The 23,626-nt window shown below is 41.1% G+C and overlaps 1 protein-coding gene across 2 annotated transcripts in view; it reads left to right on the forward strand.

Moving 5' to 3' along the window:
- Positions 1-14,071, forward strand: part of SLAMF1 (signaling lymphocytic activation molecule family member 1) — a 42,855-nt gene extending 28,784 nt beyond the window's left edge. Inside the window, exons 5-6 of one of the 2 annotated variants that reach the window (XM_027768427.1) lie at positions 7,984-8,112; positions 10,152-14,071. In XM_027768427.1, the coding sequence (XP_027624228.1) occupies positions 7,984-8,112; positions 10,152-10,202 (180 nt within the window). In that variant the 3' untranslated portion in view covers positions 10,203-14,071. The remainder of the gene's footprint in view (positions 1-7,983; positions 8,113-10,151) is intronic. The other variant, XM_006168820.3, reaches the window with a different exon arrangement.
- The last annotated feature ends 9,555 nt before the right edge of the window (positions 14,072-23,626 follow it).

The raw sequence follows: 23,626 nt of genomic DNA on the forward strand, positions 1-23,626 counted from the left end.
AGTCCTGCACATATTTTATGAAATTTATACCTATTTCATGGTTTTGGCCTTATTACAAATGGTATTTTTTGCTCTTTATTTCAAGTTTCAATTGTTAATTGCAGGTATATAAGAGATCAACTGACTGAGGTATATTAACCTTGTATCCTGCACCCTCACCGTGAGTCCTCACCAGAGAGAGGCAGAAGCGCCAACCCCACCCAAGGGGACCTGGTGGTACTGCAATCCCTTCGCTGCCTTCTTTCCCTGTTGTTGGGATTTGAGCACACTCACACACACACACACACACACACACACACACACACACACAGTGAGTTTTGAGCTTCTGAATCTGGGACTTGAACTGTGGTCAACCATGTGGGAGTCCAGTGCCTTAACCACTACACTATCTGCTGGCCCCAAAAATAATTCTTAAAAAAAGAAAAGAAAAGATCCTTAATAGGTCACAAAGTGAAAAAAAATATAAAAAAAAAGAAGAAAGAAAAGAAGGCTTTGATCTACTTGCTATGCTTTTCACTTGTTGCTCCTAATTCCAGAGCTCCAACACACTTAGAGAGGAGCTACTGTGCAACTGAAACACCGTTGATAATTTTGTGGAGATAATTACATGTCAAGTAGAAAGGAGTGATTCATGTTTCCAGTGTCATATACATAGTAAATTGATAGAACTGGATGGTAAAGTCTCAAAAAAGATAACTAGACTAAGATTTCCATCAATTAAGAGTGAAAAGGGAATTGTTGGGTCCAAATACAGAGTGTTTTCATGTGCCTAAAGATAATATGGGGAAAAGGAGGAATGTCTCCATGTTGAGAGCTTAGAATAGAACACGAATATTGAGCAAAATGTATTATTATTTTTTTTGAGAGGTTTTTGCTATAGGGCACATGCGCTTGCCAGACAGACAGAGACAGAGAGAAAGAAAGCAAGAAATCCCCCCCCCCCGGGGGGGGGGATGGCCACACCGCAATCCCTGCTCCTCTATTCTCCTCTCGGGATCTTGGTCATGCACGTACACGTGCCCGGTGTGAGTTTAAGCCACCGGGTCCGAGACTTGAACCGCTGTCAACTACATGGGAGTTCAGCAACATAGCCATTACGCTAACTGCTGGTCCCAAGGAAGGGAATATCTTGAGAATTCTGGCTACAGTGTGGTGGAAGAGATAGAACCAAGTATGCAGACTAGAGGTGGAAGAAAACAAAACTGTGACGGAGTGAGTGACCATTGGACCAAGACGGAGAAGAGTGATGAAACCATTGGAGGCATGATAAAGTCGAGCACAGGAATGCTAAAAGTAAGAGACAGGGAAGCAAAAGGGTTGTGCTTAATATGGAGATAGCATTGTCTTTCAGACATGAAGGAGATTCTAAGTGATGTATAGGCCAGAATTCAGCCATTTGGGCTGGCTAGGGGAGGTGAATTCTGGAGTAAAGGATGTGAAGATAAAGACAGCTTTGATAAGTCCCTGGAACATTGTATCAGATGACAATAAATACAATTCTGAGAACCAGGGGATGTGCTCATGAACAAAGTTCTTATTTCTACTGGCCCCTAGTGACCAGGAGGGTTATTACACAATCACCTTTCCCTTGAGAACCAAACCTAATTTAAATATATCAGAGTCCTAAGAAAAACCCTCCCTCCCTTGGGACCAGCACTTAGGGTAATGGCTATGTTGCTGGACTCCCACGTAGTCGACCACGGTTCGCGTTCCAGACCCGGTGGCTTAAAACTCACGCCGAGCGCGCGTGCCCAAGATCCTGAGAGGAGAATGGAGGAGAAGGGATTGTGGTGTGGCCATCCCCCTTGGGGGGTGATTTCTCACTTTCTGTCTCTCTGTCCCTGTCTGGCTGGCAAGCGCATGCACCCTATAGAGAAACCTCTCAAAAAAAAGAAAAAAAGAAAGAAAGAAAGAAAGAAAGAAAAACCCTCCCCCCAACCTCACATTTGCATGTTTGGGCACCCAGGTTCATCTGTACCATGGTGTCTTTCCAGCCTACTCTGATCCACACTGCAGAAGCCCTCTTTTTTTTCTGTTAAGGATGGCGTGTATGCTGGCTCAGTGAATTACCCTTAAATATACATCTCTATGGCAGGTAGAACAGGCAACAGGCTTCTCATCTTGTTTCTCTTCAGGAGATTTTGGCTATTCTTGTTTCTTTGTACTCTCATTTTAAAATCAACTTCTTGAATACCACAAAAGAAAAAAAAATCTTGTTAGAATTGCATTGAATCTACAAAGTTGAGGAGAATTTACATCTTTTAGTATCGAATTTTCTTATACTATATGACTGCCACTCAGATCAAGGAACAGAACATTGCCAGAACCTCTGAAAGATCTCCTGTGCCACCTCCCTCTCTTCAGGATAACCAGGATCTCGACCCCAGAAATGTAGCTTGTATTTCTTCCTTTCTTCTTTTTTTCTTTTGAACATTATAGAATGGACTCCTTTATTGTTTTTCTTCTTTGGAAAAAGAGGTCTAGTCTCTTTCTTTCTTTTTTTTAAATTTGTTTACTTATTCTTTTTCTAAGTAGAGGTTAACGTCAATAGGTCTTCACACCATGAGCCACCCCCAGCCTCAGCTAGTCAGAATGCACAGGGAGACCTCAGGACACAAACCCAGGACTCTCACACATGGTTTCAGCATTATGGAGTGTGGCATTATGGCTGCACCTCTGTGGCTGCTCTCTTGTATTTGGTTTCTTTTATTCAATATTACCTTTATGAGATTCATACATGTCTTGAAACTTAGAATACATTCATATTCATTGCTTTATAGAATATCAGGGTAGAAATATATCAGAGCTTATTTTTCCAGTTGACTATTGATGGGCATTTGGGTTATTTCCAGTTTAAGGCCAGTATGACAAGTTTATCTATGAACATTGATATGCACTGCTTCAGTAGATCAATGTATGCATGTATGTTGGACACATACCTGAAAACAGAATGCTGAACCACAGAGTATCCTCAAATTGATGAGATAAAGCCTCACCATTTTCAAAGTGGGTGTACAAATGGACTTTTCTGTCAGTTCCAGATGAGTTTCAATTGCCACATATTCTTACTGTAACTCAGTATCCCCACTCTTTTCTATTTTATCCATACTGTTGGATGTGTCTTATTATGGTTTTATTTTACATCTCTCTAGTTATTAAGGAAGTTGAATAGCTTTTCATATGAATATTGGCCATATTAAAATCCTGTCTTGCTCATTTACCTTTGAGCGTCAGGCTTTTTTACAGCCGAGTGTAAACTTTTCATATATTTTGCATATGAACTCTTTGGCGGTTATATGTGTAGCAAATACCTTCACCCAACTGTGGGCGAAGGTATTTCTCAGAAATATTGAGACAGGCAGGTGGCATGGTAGTTAAGAGCACTGAACTCCCACATGGCCAACTGTTGTTTGAATCCCAGACCTGGCAGCTTGCTTTTTCTCACTTTCCCTCTTTTTCTGTCCCTCTCTGGTCAAATTACAATAAATAAATAAATCAATTTCAATAAAATAATTCTTTAAAAAAGACATATCTACTGATAAGTAGAAGTTTATAATTTTAACATACAGAAATTTGGTAATCTTCCTTTATCACTAACGCTTTTTGAGTCCTGTCTGAGAAATCTTTTTTTATTCCTAAGGAATGAAAGTACTCTTTTATCATTTTCTAAAAGCTGTGTGGTTTATCACATTTACATGTTATATACTTAAAAATGACTTTTACAGTATGGTGTGAGAGGGATCAAGTTTCAGTTTTTTCTTACGAGAATCCTATTGAGCATTTATTGAAAAGATTGTCCTTGCCCACACTCCTGTCATCCTTATCATAAATCAAGGGTCCATCTCTGTGAAGGCCTGATTTGGTGTCCTCTGCACTGCTCCAGTGAGCTATTTGTTTGTACCTTCACCAGTGCCACACTGTCTTGATTACAGATTAATTATACATTTTTATATCTGATAAAAGGAATCTTCCCTTGGCTCTTTTTTTTTTTTCAAGAATTTATGGCCATTTTGGTCCTTTGCATGTTTATATTTTAGAATCTGTTTGTCAAATCCCTCCAAATTGTGCCGATTTTTTTTTTTTTTGAGAGGCTTTTTGCTATAGGGCACATGTGCTCACCAGAATGACAGATAGGGACAGAGAGACGAAAGCAAGAAATCACCCCCTAGGGGGTTGGCCATGCCGCAATCTCTTCTCCTCCATTCTCTTCTCGGGATCTTGGGCATGCATGCACACGCACCTGGTGTGAGTTTAAGCCACCAGGTCCAGGATTTGAACTGCGGTCAACTACATGGAGTCCGGCAACGTAGCCATTACGCCATCTTCTGGTCCCTGTGCTGGAATTTTAATTAAGACTGCACTGATCAATTTGACAAGAACACATATCTTTACAGCATTGAGTCTTTCAATTCAGTATATATATATATGTATGTGTGTGTATATATACATATATACATATATTCTTTCCTAATTCAGATTTTCTTTAATTTCTCTAAATAATGTTCTGGAAGGCTTTTTTTTTTTTTTGCATAAGAGAACTTGTACATCTTTTATAATTTATTACTTGGCATTTAATACTTTGATATACTATCATTGTTATCTTTTAATTTGCTAAAGGGCATGTGGGATCGATTGCTGGAGGGAGACAGAGAGGGGGAGAAAAAGTGAGAAAGCACCCCTTAGAAAGGATGGTCAAGTTACAATCTATTCTCTTCTATATCTTCTTTCAGGATTTTGGGCATGCATGCACATGCACCTGGTGTTTTACAAACTGCCAGGTCCAGGACTCAAATTGTGCTGTCAACCATGTGGGATCCAGCTGCCTTAACCACCATGCCATTGACTGATTCCATTGTTAACTTTTTTAAAAATTTAGTTTTCAGGGGCCAGCAGGTAGCATGATGGTTAAGATGATGAACTCCCATATGGCCTTCTGTGGTTCGAGTCCCAGACCCAGAGGCTTGAAACTCATGCTGAGTACGTGTACACGCATGCCCAAAATCCAGGAGGAGAATGGAAGAGAATGGATCAAGGCGTAGCCAATCACCCCTGGAGGGGGTGATTTCTTGCTTTCTGTGTGTCTCTCTGGGCAGCACACATACCCTATAGTGAGAATCTCTCTCTTAAAAAGAATAAATAAATGATTTTTAGCTATTAATTACTGACATATAGAAAAACAATTAATTTTAGATATTTACCTTATACCTGCAATATTGCTAAACTCATTTATTAGTTCTAGTCATTTATCTATAGATAATTCAGATTTCTCTGCTCACAATTGTATTGCTGGTAAAAAAAATTAGTTTTATTTCTTCATTTACAATTTGCATAACTTCTCTTGCTTTTCCTTGCCCCATTTTATTGGATGAGAACTCTTATATAATAGTGAATAAAAATGGTAGTAGTGGCACCCCTGTAATATTTCTATACCAAACAGAAATGTTTTCAATGTCTTACCATTAAGTATGGTTTTTGATAAAGATTTTTGTAGTATCTTTTTCATCACATTAAAAATATCATCCTAACATGCATGATTAAGCCATTATGCAGTTTATCCTAGATGGGAAACCACATTTAGTATGTTGTGATGATGCTTAGGGAATGAATGTAAATTAATAAAAAAAATTTCAGGAGAAAAAAGAAACACTAAAACTGTTATCAAAAATTTTTTAAAAATGCATATTTTATGACCACAGTAAGCTATATAGCCCCAGCTAGGTACTACTTTATAGTATGTTCATTCTACTCACTGAGGTTTATGCCTAACGTCAGACTTGGGTTCATGTATATGTATATATCAGCTGCACTTGCTCTTACAAATATTTAGACAAATTTAGTTGATTAGCAAATCAATTAAATGGAGGGGAAAGGCATAGAAAGCAACCATGGATACCAGAGACAATGTGGGAGGAGTATTGGACAGGGCAGAGGGTGAGGGATAGGGAATCAAGGATGGCAAAAAAAAAAAAAAGCAAAATATACAAGACATAACAAGTGGAAAATTATTCGTTGATAACATGTATGTCGATGTGCTTGATTGAGCCAATATACAGTGTATTTTGGATGGAAAAATTCATTTTGTATGCTGTAATGATGTATAGTGAATTAATGTAAAAAAATTAATTTAAAGAAAAAAAAAAGAATATCATCCTCTATTCCTGATTTGCCAAGACAGTTTATCCTAAGTTGATGTTGAATTTTATCATGATTAATGTTGAATTATATCAACACTCTTTGTGCACTTGTTGAGATAATCAACTGGTCTTTGTTTGGGGGGGGTTTTGTTTGTTTGTTTGTGATAGGGCACGTGCGCTCACCAAAAAGACAGAGAGAGACAGAAAGTGAAAAATCACCCCCCGGGGGATGGCCACGCTGCAATTCCTTCTCCTCCATTCTCCTCTAGGGATCTTGGGCACGCACGCACTTGCACCTGGCGTGAATTTAAGCCACCAGGTCCAGGGCTCAAACCGCGGTCAATTACATGGGAGTTCAGAGACATAGCCGTTATGCCAACTGCTGGTCCCATGTTTTTGGTTTTTGTTTTGTTCCCTTTTATCAGCTGCTACAGTGAACTACACTGATTGGCAAAAGTTAAACGAACTTTGCATTCCAAGAATAGAAGCGATTTAGTCTTGTCCCTTTTAAATGCTGGATTTTTTTTTTACTAATATTTTATTAAGCTTTTTTTTCCTTTTTTGTACTTATGTTTCTGAGTGAAGTTGGCCTGTAATCCTCCCTTCTTATAACACCTCTGCAAGGTTTTCATACCAAGATGATGCCGACCTCACCTAATGGGTTGGGGCTTATGTTCATTTCCAAGAAATTTCATAAAGAATTACTACAAACTTGGTTTAAAACAACAGAAATTCATTCTAATGGTTCTGGAGACCAAAAGTACAAAACCAAATGTCATGCTGGTGGGGCCATGCTTCCACTGAAGGCTCTGGGGAGGATGCTTTGTGCCTCGTTCAGCACCTGATGGCTCCAGGCAACCTTTGGTGAGGGTGGGCGTGTAGCCTCATAACTGCATCTCTGCCTCCGTCTTCGCATGGCTTTCCCCTCTGTGTGCCTCTATTTTCTTTCCTATTTTTCACAAGATCACTCAGCACTGGATGTAGGAACCACCATAATCCACAGTGACCTCTTATTGAATTCTTTCCCTTAATTACATCTGAGAAGACCTTTATTCCGAATACAGTCATTCTGAGGTTCTGGAAGTATCTATCTTTGAGGGGTGAGGGTCATGGTTCAACCAACCAACTCCAACCTGTATTTCTTTTGTTTCTCATCAGAAATGTGTGGGTAGAATTGATCTTACTTCTCCCTTTAAATATTTGGCAGAATGCACTGGTGAAGCTATGCATATGGAAAATATATGTAGGTTATATGCCAGTACTATGCCATTATGTAAGGGACTTAAGTATCTATGGATTTTGATATCTGCTGGGGAACCATGCTCTGTGCATCCCAAGGGACTACTGAATGTAACCTTGTTGAGTTTTAGCTTCTTTATCTGTAAACTGAGCGACAGCAGTATTGAACATGTAGAGAGGTTGTTAGGGAATGAGAAGATGCGTGTTAGGGTGAAGGATATCAGGAACAGCAGTGTGGGCTGGAACAAACTCTACATGGAGCAGGTGATGAATGAGACAAACAATTGTCTATTAAGTTTCTGTCCGCCTGTAAAAACAACACCAATTTCGATTCACTGTGAGGAAGACCTGTGGAACACCTGAGAAATGCGAGCAGTGAATGTGGTTGCCTTAGGAGTTTGCAGATCCAAGATGTCACCAGGGAGTTCAGGTAGAATCGAGTTCCAGGGAGATTGGAGAAGAATTCCCACCTGGTTATGGAGGTTGGACGCAAAGACTCCAAGAGGTTTTCAAACTCAAGGCTTCTAGAATTTGTGCTTCTCCCTGAAGAGAGCTGGACAGGATCTCACCCTCTGCTCTGCTAATCTGCTTTTCTTTGCCTCTCTCGTAGGCTCTTCAGAAGAAACCTGACCCCCTGCCAGTGCATGACCACTGCACCACCATTTACGTTGCTGCCACAGAGCCTGACCCAGAGCCTGACCCAGAGCCTGTCCCAGAACCTGTCCCAGAGCCTGTCCAGGTGAGCATCTCTCTGTAATGAGGAAATGGACGAACAGGAAGGGGGGAGGAGTTTTTTTTTAATTAATTAATTTATTTCTTCCACAAGAGAGACAGATACAGAGTCAGGCACACCCAAAAGGGTTCCCACACTGAGATCTATTCCCAGGCTTAGGCAGCCTGGGAAGACCTTTCAGGGCTCGTGCTTCTCTCTACCTCTGTCCCTCACTCTCGTAAAATAAATAAATACATTTAAAAAGAAAAAGAGAGAAAGAGAGTCCTGGGACTTTCCACCCAAGAGTCTATTAAATTAGAACATCTGTAGGAGCACCCAGGGAACTATGCATTAGAACACAGGACACACCAGGTGATCCTGACGCACACATAGATCTTGCCATCGCAGCTGGGGTCCAGTTCTCAACTCTTGCTGCAGAACAGTCACCAGGGGGCACTGTAAGCACCCATGCCTAACTTTCACTCAGCCCCATTCAATCAGGGCATTTCAGGTGGAAGCTCAGTACAGGTGTGAAGCCTAGCAGAGTGTGGTGTGCAGCTCAGTGAGTCACCTGTTTTACTCCCTTGCAAGATCATCACGACAGGACTCTTTCCGTTTACAAAAGGAATGGAAATAAGTTCTGGCTAAACTCGTGGCTCCTGTTGTGCTCCACTGAATCAAACGCTTAGGCGAGAGCCCAGATTTCCAGAAGAATCAAGGTCACACAGTTGCCTGTATCTCCTCTTCTCCTGAGGTCCTATTGCACACACACCCAGGGCGGGTGCTCTCTTTCAAGATGAAATAGGTCTTCATTTGAGTTCTGTTCTAAGTATATTGTCATATCTGAGGAAAATAAAATGTAAATCTGATTTAAAGAAAAGAATCACAGAGTTTAAATTAAGTTTAATTGGTAAAGGAGAGGACCTGTCATATAAGAGGTCCTCAAAAAGTTCGTGGAAAATATTATGAATAAACTATGGGCTGTCTCTGTGGCTTGGTGGTTAAGACAGCTGGATCCCACGTGACCAACCACTCTGTTCAAGTCTTGGACTCAACAGCTTGAGAAAGATGCTGGGTGTGTATGCATGCATGTCCAAAATCCCAGGGCGCGGGTGGAGAAGAGATTGCAGCATGACGACTTCCCATAGGAATGCTTTCTCCTCTCTCTGTCTCTCTCTGGTGAGCACACATACCTAAACTTGCTCTTTTTCTTTTCTTTCTTTTTTTCTTTCTTTCTTTCTTTCTTTCTTTCTTTCTTTCTTTCTTTCTTTCTTTCTTTCTTTCTTTTTAATAAAAGGAAAAGTGAGAAATCACTCCTCAGGGAAGATGGCCATGCTGCAATTCCTTGTCCTCCATTCTCCTCCCAGGATCTTGGGCACACACGCACGTGCACCTGATATGATTTTCAAGCCATGGGGTCCAGGACTTCAACTGTGCTCTTCCCTGTGGGAGTCCAGTGACGTAACTGCTACACCATCTGCTGGCCCCAAAATTTGTTCTTTAATTCCATTTCCCTTGAAATTTTTGAAGTCTCCTAATATTTCACATTTTATTAAAAAATTTTTTTAATTAAAAAAAAAACCCTAAATTTCCCATTCCCTTCTCTTTCTTTCTTGGACTCACCCCTGTCTATGAAAGGTCTGCCCACCCACCATCCTCTTGTCCTCTCCTCCCTCTCCTGTTGGTATCACCCTCTCTCTTTAGGTTTTGCTAGATCTTTTCAAAGATCATTAGTTTAGAATTCTCTTGGCTTCCCCAAATTGTACCCCATGTCTAAAAGTAAACAAATGGTTTTCCTTCTAAGAGGAGAGATGAGGGCAAGGAGGGAGGCAGGGCACTGAGCATCTTTCTGTCTCCCTGATGACAAGCTTATCCTTAGAAGGGAGCTGTGGTCCTTTCTGCAGGTTGGGCTGGGGGTCTAAATGCTGCCTCCAGCCATGCCCTGTTTATAGCAGCATGTCATTAGGCTACATGGTCTCTGAGATCCTTTTCTTTTCCTAAAAGCAGTAACCTGAGAAGCTAGTGCCTGGATCCTCTACTCACAACATTTTTCTGCCTTGCCCCAGGAACCAAGTTCCATCACAGTCTATGCCAGCGTGACACTTCCAGAAAGCTGACACCGCAGACCAAGACAGGGACTTTCTGAAGAAAAAATTGGAAGAAACAAAATAAACATGGAACTAGGCCCTGAGACCCAAGTTCCTTATGACAGACACTCCACACAGCTGCACCCTTCCCAGATCGACTTCCTGGGGACGTTTCTTCCACATCCACCTGTGCCACGGACACGGAAGTGAGGCCTCCCAAGCCTTTAGCCTGCTCTGCTGTGGGCGCAGGCACAGACCAGAGAGATAGCTACTTTGTGTGTAGCAGACGGAACGGATAGTGCGAGTCTAGAAATCCAGGCGTCTTGCTCTTTGCTGTGACGGATGATAAAAATCAAAGACGGAAAGCCAGGACATCTAGGACCTATCTCAAACCACTGACTGCCAGCCACAAAGTCTGGAGAAGTTTACATTTCGGCGGTCTGTACTTTGTTCTGGGAGCTGACTCTGATCGCCTGCACACCTGCCTCAGTTTTGCTCTTCGGATGAAGGATGAATGAAGACTGGAGGGTGAATTCCCTGTTCCATGTAAAACACTCTGAAATTATTCTGCAAGGAAAGCTAAGACAATCAGTATTTTATTTGCAAAACCTAGAAGCTATTAAGTCAATAAACTGAAAGAATGTCTTAGAGGTCTCAGACCTTGGAACAGCAGAATGGAAATCATCTACAACCTTTACAAGTACAGTTCTGTGCAAAGGGCACTCAGTTTTAAAGACAGTGGCAAGTGTTTGGTGAAGCTTTTACAAAGGGACTTGGAATAGTCAGAAGAATCTGTCCCAGGGTGCTTTTTCACTTCCACAAATGACTTTTAAATCCTAGTTCTCTGTATTCCCTCCCCCCACCTTGAGTAACAAGCCTAGAGCCTCAGCTAAGACGTCTCCAGCCTTGTTCCAAACCTGTTTTCCATTCAAGGACTCATGTGGTATTGCAGTCAGGGTCTCTAACAGGCACCTCCTACTCCCAGAATACCTCTGCTCACACTAAACTTGTCGTTAAGTTGAAAATTAATTTATTTTAGCCCAACAACTTCAACTGATTGAAGGCTCAGTAACTGAGACTGCAAGCTACAGACAGAGCCCTACGATAAGGTTCTATTTTCTCCCTAGTCTCTCCTTCTGACAGACCATCTTTAATTTAAGATTCATTAAAAAAATTTTTTTTTTAATTTTTACAGGTTCTTGGAACATTTTAAGAAATAACCAGTTATGGGAGCTTGAGGCCAGACCTAAGCTCATGTAACCCATGGTTATAGGAGCCAGATTCCACATGACTGAGGTTTAAATCCTGGCCCCAGTGGTTGAAAAGCAAACAAAACTTGTAGGAGTGCCTGCCCTAAATCCTAAAGAGAAGGAGGAATCGAGGAAAAGGGATTGCAGCATGACCACACCCCATGGGGGAAGGGTGCTTCCCTCTCAGATGAGTGCATATACCCTCTAGTGTACAAAAAAGGTGGGGGGAGAAAAGGAAAGAAATTGCCAGTGATGATTCCATTGCATCTCAACAATCACTAATTTCCCAGCTCAAAAGTTGGGCCGTTATTGCTTTGTATTTTACCTCCTCTCTTCATTCAATTCATATTTTATGTTCTGTTGTTTAGGGTGTCCCATTTTCTGCTACCAATGTTTGTAATAGCATACTTTGTTGCAATCAACAGAAACTGACTTTGGACTTTTTTTAATGTAGAAAAAAATCTATCAAAAAGACATTGTTTGGTTCAAATAACTCCTGGGAGGTTCTGCAAAATCATACTTTGAAAGTGAGCTGGAGAAAGGAAGACTAGGTGTAGCTAAGCCCACGATCCAACTCATAAAGCCAATCCAGAGGGGCTGACCCTGGGCACCACAGCTGCTTGGCCACTGTCCCCAGCCTTAGACACAGTCTCCACCCTGCCTCACTCACTCTGTCCACTCTGTGGACATGGATACTCAATATTACTGTGACTGCTGTACTGTCTGCCACCCAGATGAATTCTCCAGGGTTCCTTCTTCGTATTTTTATCTCTCGCTTTTAAATTAAACTTTGAGTTTGAGGGGGCTAGCCTTGAGTCACATGTCCACATCCTAATTCCAACGAAGACTGAGAACTGAGTATTCGGCACGTTTTACTTTCATACTGCTGGTGGGCTCTGCCTCTGATGTGTTAGGAAATCCCTTAAATAGTGGACGTCGGGTTCGGGTACTGGACAGGCTGTGATGGTGAATGTCCACCACCCTTGGCTAACCTTAGGCTCACTAGCTGTCTATTCTCAGAACGATGCAGCTACTACCAGGGATTGGTAAACCCTGGGATTATGAACACTCATAATGCCTTTACTACAATCAAATTGCTCTGCAAGCTCAGGGCCAACACTTGGGCTTTTCCTGTAGCTGAATTCTACCCAATGGAAGGGTAGACACAAAGGGGAAAGAAGAGGCCATGCCCTCAAAGTGTCCTGAGGCTCAGGACTACGCTGGGGTATGAGCTGCATCTTAGAAGGAATCTTTGGAGTTGCCCATCAAATGACACTCGATGTCATTCCCCACCCCGATGCCCGACCTGGGTTACAAGCTGGAAAGAAGAGAATGCCTTCCAGCGACTCTTCAGCCATTCTCTGGTTTCCCCCAAATGGCGTGGTGTGTGGGCAGGCGCTCACCTTTTCTTCAGGCTTAAAAAAATAAAACTGGTGGGGCTGGACAGTGGCACGGCAGTAAAATACGACACTGAGAGGCTGACTCACGTGAGAAGGTTCTGGCTTCGTATCCGGAGACCTCCCCGAAAATGCTGGGCATGTGTGCCAATAACGTGGGAGTGGTAGAAGCTGAAGGTGGATCACAGCTTCCAGACCCTGCTGTGGGTGCTGTCTCTGTGTCTCTGTCTCACTCATGGAAAAAAATTAAAAAATAAAACTGAGACTTTAGAGTCTGGTTTCCCCATGTTTCTCCTTGAGTGTTATTTTCTTTTGAGCACACATATCTGAACTCTGGAGAATTCAGGAGGAACAGACCCATTCTCGGTTGTAAGGGACTAATATTCTGAAATAAAACTGGGTGTGGCCCACACATGTGTAGGACACTTACCAGGATGTGCTTCTTAAAGGGTGCACATGATGGCTGCAAGTGCATGTTCCTCCTGATGTTTCTACTTCTCCGGAATAAGTAAAACAGCGAATCATTAAGAAAAGTGCCATTTGGTCTGTGTTTCCTAGAGGTTGCCTCGCACAGCACTGTGGCAAGACACACTCATGGAGTGATGTTGCTACAGAGTATTTATGAAGTCCTGACTGACTGGATTGGATAGGCTGTAAGGTTTGCCCTTTCCTGGGGGTAGAGAAGGGTTCATGTTCCCTTCTATCAAAGGTCGGAAACCACCCTCCACACCAGAAGAGAATTGCATTTAAAGAATTGCTTAGCCTTTGTCACTGCTAGAGTAATCCCGGGGACTACCCTGAACTTCCCCAAATTCTCCTTGTAGAGGACATCTAGAGAAGGGTGCCTCAAATGTGGCACTATTGACATTTGGGATGGGATAGTTTTTTTGTGGGTGGGATTGTCCCGCGTACTGTAGAACATTCAGCAGCATCCTGATCTTGGTCCACTGCAGGCTGTAACGCAACCTCTGTCTTTCATGGCAGTTCGAAGTGTCTATAGACATTGCCGCTGTTCCCTGGTGGGGAATATCTTCACCAGTTGAGAACTACTGATTTGGAGAAATGCTTCTTCCTTGTCAGTACTGAGTAAATTCTTCTATACACCAAGAAGCAGATCTATCAAAAACCGTATTTTGAAAGTGGCCACCTGGTCAGTTTAGCACAGCCTACACCTGTCAACCTTCACAAAGTTAATTAAGAATTAGAATCATCTGGATAACTTTTTTTAAAGAGATATTTTTGCTATAGGGTACGTGCACTCACCAGAGAGACAGAAAGTGAGAAGTCATCTCCTGGAGAGATGGCCATCACTAGTCCCTTTTCCAGCATTCTCCTCTCAGGATTTTGGGCATGCATGAACATGGACCCAGTATGAGTTTTAAGCTGTCAGGTCCAAGACTCAAACTGCAGTTGACTACATAGGAGTCCAGCAACGTAACTTTTACGCCATCTGCTGTTCCTTATTTGGATAGTTTTGTTTTGTTTTCATTTTTTTTTTTTTTAAGAAATACTAATGGGTATGTCTTACCTCAAACTCAAATGAAATCTGGGTTGAGATCCATGGACCCATCAACCTAGAGGCTGTAATAGACAGAAAGGACTTTGTGATGAGTTCCATGTGATAGCCACTAGAGGGTGCTGTAGCAATACAGTCCACCCTACCCCAGGGTCTCCATCACCAAGTCTCCTGCATCTAAAGGTTATGGACTGGGTCACAGGATCGCTGAAACTGGCTAGATCTTTGTTAACTCACAACTTACAGGCTGGAGGGAGAGTTGCCTTAGAGATAAGGAGCCCCAGCAAGGATAAATGACAGGCTAATTGAGTCAACTGCAGAAAGTTTACTTCACAGAAGACTACTAGTTCTACTCAATACTTCTTTCATTCAACAGTTACTCAATTTCTACTAAATGTTAGAGCTTGTCACAGGTCGGAGATACAAAGAACATAGGCAATTAAAATATTGTGATAAGGAGGCCACTACATGATCTACTGGGACTCACTGGGAAATGAAAGGAGCTGCTATTAGTAGTTAAGCTAGCACACTGTCCAGGTAAATCAGAGTACAGTTGCCCTAATGACAGAGGAAGTAAGGGGGTCTTCATTAAGCACATAAATTGTGCACCCAACTCAGACTTCAGAAGTGAGGACGGTGAGTTTATTTTAGGTAAAAAAAAAAAAAAAAAAAAGTTTGAAGTGACAGCTATAATAAAGTAGAACATTTCTAGAATAGACGAAGATGAGACACTATAGCTTCAATTTTACATATAGAACCAAAAGGAGGCCAGGCGGTGGTGCAGTGGCAACACAACTCAACCCAGAAGGGAAAGGGCCTGAGTTCATGTCCTAGGACTTCCCTGAATGCACTGAGTGTTGGCCAAGTCTGGGGATGAATCACAGCACGAAGACCCTGTTGAGGATGCCAATCTTTCTCTCTCTCTCTTTTTTATTTCTCTCTCTCTGACTCTTTTTTTTCTCATGGAAGAAAGTATAAATAAATGTAAAAAAAAAAAAACATATAGCTAAGATGTGAATTACCTTCATTGTAGCCACACTTTGAAGCTGAGACTAAGGAGAGAAAGAAGAAAAAGAACTAGGTCATTGGCAATTTCATACCCACACTTAAAAGGCAGAATTTAAAATACAGAAAAGCATGCAGACAAGATTCCACGGTGTCACCGAAGGTAAGAGGAGATTCTGAGGAGGACAAAATAGTCACCTACATCAGAATCTGTTGAAGGAGAAAGAGAGGTTAGAACAGGCCGCGGTCTTTGGTAACAGATTATGAAGCGGTAAGGATGGTGTGAGATGATTGGGAATATGAGTGAAATGAGAGATGTTAAGTTAAACAGATTGCTGGGTGAAGTGAAGGGTGATTCCTTGCCACAAAAGATCCTTTGAGATCATAAACCAGACATTTCTGTCCACATGGCTGTGGATAGTCAGGGTTGGGAGACAGATTAGGCAATTGATACAGCTCATTCCTTGGCCACATTCCTAAATTGTCTCTACTACATCCCAGACATCGTAAGCTATGCTCCCCACCTTCGGTAGTGCAGGGATGCGCAGTCTCACAGGAGGGTAGCCCATACTCCTAGTCTGAAAGTTCTTTAAGTGGAACAAATGCCCATCATTCCGTCATGGCTCCCTCCATGCTCCCCTCCATGCACTAGTCCCAGTCTTTAGAGCGGAATAAAATAAAATCTAATCCTTCATCTATCGAAAAGTTCTTTAAATATGTAAAGACATTGATTCTTCTCTTTCACTCCTACTCCCAACCTTCTGTTAATGATTCTATTTTTCTTGCTTCTCTGTCTTTACTATTTTCTGCCAGATGTTTGTATGTGAATAGGGGTTAGGAGGACCCTGCGTCTGTTTTGCAATAAGGACAAGAAAGGGTCTGATGGATCCTTTAAGGTCTAGAGTTTCTGTTGGTGCTTTCTCCATCTCTACATAATACCTGTTGAAGGCCTGTCTGCAAATTGTGTTTGATGTTGCCTGAGAGCTTCCTGGGATCCCTAGAGTGGGTTTGTGTCACAGAAACTCTGTATACCAACCTTGGGAAAGGAGGAATCATGAATAACTTGGTCTTAGAAAGAGGTCTTCTTAGCCTAGCCTAAACAGCAGTTAAGTCAGCTAGGGAAATGAGTAATCAAGAAGGTATGAATCAAGTGGTAAAGGGGAGATGGGGAAATGAAGGAAAACAGAGGCAAGCTAACCTGAAAATATATTCTGAAAAATGTAGCCTCAGACGAATAATGGTAGGAAACTCAGAGTCCTCTTAATCTAACCTACCTCCCCCAAGGTAGACATCCTTTTCAAACGGAAGCGCTTCAGCTAGAGTGACATTCCTGGCATCTCCCTTGACTACTCCTCATTCACTCCACCTAGGGGGAGGAGGAGTGCATAAACCAGGGGTGGTGGCTTGACCCTTGACCCTTGTCCATCTGTTGACTGAGGCATAAGAGTCACAACGATGTGAAACTCTGTTTCTAAACAATTCTTTTTCTTCTTGGAACTTGCTTATTTTCATACTAGTGATTCTCTCTAAATATCCTAATTCTTCTTACACATAACAATTTTTCAAATATCTGAAAATAATAGTCATTTCTATGTGACCATAGAAAGTCACTTGACCACCCTAGATTTCATGTCTTTACTAGTTAAAAGGCAATCATGAGAGAGTGAACAAACTGATACCTAACATTTTTTCCCCCTTAAAACTCTAATGCGCCTCAGTCTTCTTTTCATCAACTGTCCATTACATGAAACAGGTCCCTCACATGTCCCTTCCCCTGTTCTGGGCACAATCCAGCTCATCAGTGCCTCTTAAATGTACTGCTCAAGACCAAAGTCTATGCTTCAGATGTAAAACACGCCAATGCAGAGAAGAGGGGAACTGTCATCGTCCGTGACGTGAGCAGTACACAGTCTCTGGGTTTTAAGTTCGACATCCATTCCTCAGATATGGACTGATGCAGTTCCTCACATTCCTACATTTATGATACATAGTCCTCATTAGTCCATTGAGCACACTTTATATATCATTTTTATTTTATGCCTGTGTGTGGTGTATTTTCAGACAGGGTCTCACTATCTTGCAGTCCTCTGCCTCAGTCTTCTGAGTAGCTGCGACCACAGACATATGCCACCATACACTGGTCTTTCGCCCAGTCTTGCTATGTCATCCACACTGGCCACAATCTCACATTCCTCCTATGTTGGCTTCCCAGCACTTGGGACTGCAAGTGCACACCACCACAAACAGCTTGCAGGGTGGGCCATGATTGGTTCCCTTCTAAAAACCTGACCTTCGAAACTTTGCTCTGATTGGCCACTAGAATCCCTCAGATTTGCATATCCGGCACCTCATGATTGGTCCAAAAGCAACCAATCATAACCCACCATTTACAACCAATCACGGCCCACTGTTTACAACCAATCATGGCCCACCAGCATGTATATAACCACGATGCCTGGCCCATAGTACCCAGACGACCAGGAAGACGACACAGACGACCAGGAAGAAGACAACGACCCTGGAGAGCCTGAAGAGCTGAAACACCACACAGTCTCCAGACGACCCTGAAGACCCTGAAGAGTTGTAACACTACATTGTCTCCGGACGACCCTGGAGAGTTGTGACACTGCATCGTCTCCATGCTGCTCACAATAGATGACGCAACCCTGAAGAGTTGTAACACTGCGTCTCCGTGCTGTACCTTGCTGCCCACAATAAACAGACGACACTGAAGACACGGTGTCGTCTTCGTGCTGTAACACTACGCCGCTTGTCCTGACTCTCACTCCTTCACTCAGGAAACTTGTTCGGCTGTCCCCCTGGGTCGGGACAATACTTTATCCTTTTTCTTCTCCCACCTTTACCTTCCTGAATAGATACCCACTCCTTTTTATTTTTTAAATTTATTTTTAAAGTCTTTTGCCTTTGGACGTATGTGCTCACCAGAGAGAGAGAGAGAGACAAAGAGAGGGAGGATGGCCACACTGCAATCCTTTCTTCATTCTCCTCCCAAGCTCTTGGGTACACACACACATGTTCCTGGTATGATTTTCAAGCCTCCAGGTCTGGGACTTGAATCAGCATCAACCATGTGGGAGTCCAGTGACATAACTGCTATGCCATCTGTTGGCACCCCCATTCCTTAGTATCTAATATATGCTTCCCCCCTTTTAAGGTTTTTTCTCCATAGGGCACATGTGCTTGCTGGAGAGAGACAAAGAGAGACAAAGAGAGGGAATGTGAGAAATCACTTTTTGGGGGAATGTCCACCCCATCATCATTTCTCCTCCATTCTCCCGAGATTTGGGGCATGCATGCACACACCTGGCATGATTTTAAAGCCATCATGTCTAGGACTCAAATTGCAGTCAGTCATGTGCGAGTCTAGTGCCTTAGCCACTCTGACACCTGCCTAAAGGGTGCACTTTTAATTCACTGCCTATACATTCATTTCTTTGTGTGTGTTCATGAGTATATATCTAGAATAATTTTCACATTATCTACATAGACATTTCATTCTGTTTCTCAGTTTTGTTTTTGCTGAATATTGTGCTTTTTAGATCTTCCATGTTGATGTATGTAGCTTTAGCTTGATCTTTTTGAATATTGCATAGTCTCACATCCTGCAGAGAGGCCACATCTTATTTATCCATTTCATTATTGATAGATATTCAAGTTTCTCTAACTCTGTTATCCAAGACAATGCTACTTGTCTTTTTATATCTCTTCTTGTACCCATGTAAATTATCATAACTGTCCATGATCTCTGAATCATACATTATGCAAAGACTCAATTCTCCTAATGTACACCATTGTTCTCCAAACTTTATACTCTCATTGGATGTATGAGGAGACTTCAAAAAGTTTGTGGAAAAAATGGAATTAAAGTACAAACGTATTTTGGTGTCCAAAAGATTGAAATTTATACATAGTTCTCATAAAATGAATTTTCGTGAACTGTTGGAAGATCTCTGGTACATTAGAGTTCCTCTTTCCTCTTTTCTTACCAGCACTTGAAATTACCTGATTTTTTTTTTTTGCCATTTAATTGGGTGACCTAGAACAGTTGTTTTAATTTTCATTTCTCTGATCCCTAATGAGGAATATTAAATGTCTTCATATGCTTATTTGTTATTCCAGTTTCCATTTCTATGAATTGCTTGTGCATACTATTGATTAACTTTTCTCACTAGATAGTTTGTTTTGTTCTTGATAACATATAGGCTTTCCTTTTATGTTTAGGATACTAAATCTTAGTTGGTTACATAAACCTCCCTTAACTGTGCACATGTCTTTCACTGAGAAGAAAACCTAATTTGATGTAAACATCAATTTTTCACTTTACTATTTCTGTTTTTTATATTGTGGCTAAATGTTTTCTTACTGTCAAGGTTATAAGGATACTCTTTTACATCATCATCTAATAATCTTAGTGTGTTCTATTCATTTTTTAATAGATTCAAATTCTTTATTGAAATCCTCTATCTGTTCGTATATTGTGTATATCTTTTCCTTTAATTTTCTTTAAAATACTTTTTAAAAAATTCATTATAGAGTGCATGTGTGTGCAGATGAGAGAGAGGTGAGCGCCCTCCACAGGGTCTGGTCATCATAATACTCTTCTTCCAGTCCTCCAACCCACTGGATCCTGGGCATTCACATATGTGCTCAACATATTTCAGGCTAATTGGGTCAGGGATATAACCCATGGCTGCCATGTCATACCTGGTTTATTCTGAACAGTGTTTAAACACTAGGCAGTGGAGCCAGCCCAATTTTCTTCAAAGTATTAATCATAGCTATTTAAAATCTTTGTATCCCAATCTAATATCTATAGGTCTTCATCTGGTTTTCTTTTTTTTCTTGATTATTAATCACATTTTTGTCAGTCTATTTTTTTGTTCTGTTTCATCTAATGCTGTGCACTGCATGTAAGAGAACCAGGGAGGCTTCAAATTAAGTTCTCTTTCAACAGACAAGGTTCTCCCTTTTTTTCTATTAGGAAGTAATGATAAGAGGCTGATCATTTCAGTGCAATCAGAAATTCAGCTTGGTTGGATTGGATTTCAACTTAAATATGAGTCCATCTATCTCTGCTTTACACTCTTCCTTGAGCATTGGCTTCCTGAGCCCTTGACTGAGATCCTGCCAGGCATCTCTCTCCTCATAGTTAAAGGGCAATGGGGAAGCTAGTCATTTTGGAGTTTCTCTGCCCAGCTTTTCAGCTTCCTGTCTCACACAGCTTCAAAACCTAGCAAAACTACTGAGGGCAAAAGCACCATGGTGGGTTTCCAGCACAGCACTGCAGGACTGTGAAATATTTCACTCTGCTTTTAGAAGATGTTTATCTAGATCCCCAGTCTCTGATGCACTCCTGGAACCTAGCAAATAGTCTGTTGAGAAAATCAACCATGTGTTGGAGATCACCTCAGTTTTCCCCAATTTTGTCTATAGACTTGCATAGTCCATAAAAGTTTGTTTTAATCTCTCATTACCCTGTCTGGACCAAGCTCAATATTCAGCTCCTGTCTAGAGTCATCCAATCTTTCCCAACTCCCAACCCCACCACAGGAGAAAATGGCTGGTAATTGTCAGCTCACCTCAGAAAGGTTTTGCCTTTCTGGAATTTTACGTCATGGTGTTCTGTTGTTTCACAGCTCTCTGATGCCTTTTAAAATACGGGACATTGATCAGCCACAACTTTCACATCCCATTTGCAAGCGGAAGACCTATGCTTTGTAATATCGTGACTTGTACAAAGAATCTCTGAATCAAATCCTTATATGTAATTAAATACATCTTTATTCTGTACCAGACCTCAGTGAAATTAATAGGGTCTATAATTTTGAAATATTTAAATTTGTCGGAATAACCAAAGGAATCATAATCAGATACAACTTATTTAATAAATATTGTGTTATAAAAAGAAAGCAGAATAGCACTCTCTAGTGATCATCTCCCAAAGAAAAATATGTATGTATGAATGGTTCTTTTAGTGATGGTATTAATATAGTAATACAATCTGAAAATATTTGGGCTAAAATATTTTTGTGTTCTTATATCAAAATTTAGAATTCAGAATGTCTGGTCTGAATGTGTTCCCTCAAAATTTGTATGTTGAAGTCCTAACCTGGGGAGGCCAGCAGGTGGCAGGATAGTTAGGGTACTGGACTCCCACATGGCCAACCATGGTTCAAGTCCCGGACCTGGCAGCTTGCTTTTTTACTTCCCTCTCTCTCACTCTGTCTCTCTCTGCAGCAAATTAAATAATAACAATAAATAAAACTAAATAAATAATACTTTAGAGAAAAGGGAAAAAAATCCTAACCTGGGGAATTATGGTATTAGGAGGTGTGGCTTTAGAAGGTGATTAGGTCATGAGGGGAGAGTCCTCCTGATTGGGATTAGTGCCCTTTTAAAGAAGACCCTGGAGAACTGACTCTTCTACCATATGAGAACATAGCGAGAAGGTTTTAAAGAAACAAGCTCTTGTCAGACATTGAATCTGGCAGTGTCTTGGTTTTGGACTTCCCAGCTTCTAAAAATGTGAGAAATAAGTGTTTGTTGTTGATAAGCCACCCAGTTTATGGTATTTTGTTATAACAAAACACTACAGCAAAAACTGTGCTAAGACACAGAACATCTTCCACTTAGCAGAATTTTCTGTCAATTTAGCAGTTCAGCAGTATAAAAGGATTAATTTCCCAATTAAAGACTTCGAGTCTCAGGTCAGACAGTGGCCCAGCAGTAAAAGGTGACATTCTGTAAGTCCAGGTTTGCATCCAAACACTCCCTGAACATACTCAACCTCACTTGCCCGTGAGCCAGGCCTGGATGAGGCTGGGGGTAGATTGTGACACCAGGACCCTGTTTCTGTCTCTCTCTGTTTTGTTTCTTTCACTCATAGAAGAAATAAAATAAAACACTAAGTCTCTGAATGAGAGTCATTTAAAGGTGCCAACATTCTTTTTTAATTATTTACTTATTTTTCTACACTATGCGTATGCATACATGTCCAGCATGTTTCAGGCTGCCCAGGCTGGAAATCCGAACTTTGGTTGCCATGTAGGCTTCTCCTGAGTGGCCTATTACCGTCGTGTCATGCTAACAATTTTAAATGTAAATTCGAAGAAGCTTAGAGTTAATTATAAGAGAATTAACATAATAAGATAAAGTTTAAATTAAAATATATTTTTTAGAAAAGGTTTTCAGTAACCTGGTATTAGAGACAGATATGACTCAAAAACTAATGAAACTCTGTTACTATACGAGGAATAATTATCCTATTTATGTTACTTCTAAGGTTCAGATAGCCAATAATATATAGTTTGATGTGGAAATAGTAATAAATAAAATTGTTTTACTTTGATGAAAAGATATACCATGTTTATTTTTAGAAATAATTTTCTTTTTGAAATGTATTTAATAAAACTTTTATACCTGTTTATATTATAATAAAAATTGATTTTTCATTCAATTTATTAATATCTTAAAACACTAAACATTTTTTTCTGGTGTGGACTAAGACACTTTTTTATTCTGATATATGCAAATAAAATAATTTTAATATTGTCTAAATTTTTACAGCTATACAAAGGGAGGTCCTCAACAAGTTCAAGAAAAATCTGTATTATGAAAACATTATAGATAAAGATTTTTATTTCTTTTTCTTTTTTTTTTTTTGAAGAGGTTTTTGCTATAGGACATGTGCGCTCGCCAGACAGAAAGAGACAGAGAGAGACAGAGAGACAGAAAGCGAGAAATCACCCCCCCAGGGGGGATGGCCATGCCGCAATCCCTTCTCCTCCATTCTCCTCTCGGGATCTTGAGCATGCACGCACATGTGCCCAGTGTGAGTTTTAATCCACCGGGTCCGGGACGCGAACCGCAGTCGACTACATGGGAGTCCAGCCATTACGCTAACTGCTGGTCCAAAGATAAAGATTTTTAAATTTTGCACCACAACAAACTTGTGCTTTAATTTCATTTTTCCACGAACTTTTTGAAGCCCTTTAGTATAGTGAGAACTTTTTTTCACTACCTTCAGCTTTTAACAATACATTACGCTGCGAACATTAGAAACTCACTCTAATGGTTATTCTACAAGTATGTACTGAATTGTCTATGACGTTCTTTACTGTGAGATACTGTTCTGAAGAAAAACAGGGACGAGCAGTTAGCTTAATGGCTATGTCACTGGACTCTCATGTAGTCCCCACGGTTCAAGTCCCGGACCCGGTGGCTTGAACTCACGCTGGGCGTGTGTGCATGCGTCCCCAAGATCCC

The sequence above is a fragment of the Tupaia chinensis genome, unplaced genomic scaffold (genome assembly GCF_000334495.1).
Source record: "Tupaia chinensis unplaced genomic scaffold, TupChi_1.0 Scaffold146187_1, whole genome shotgun sequence".
Classification (NCBI taxonomy): Eukaryota; Metazoa; Chordata; class Mammalia; order Scandentia; family Tupaiidae; genus Tupaia; species Tupaia belangeri.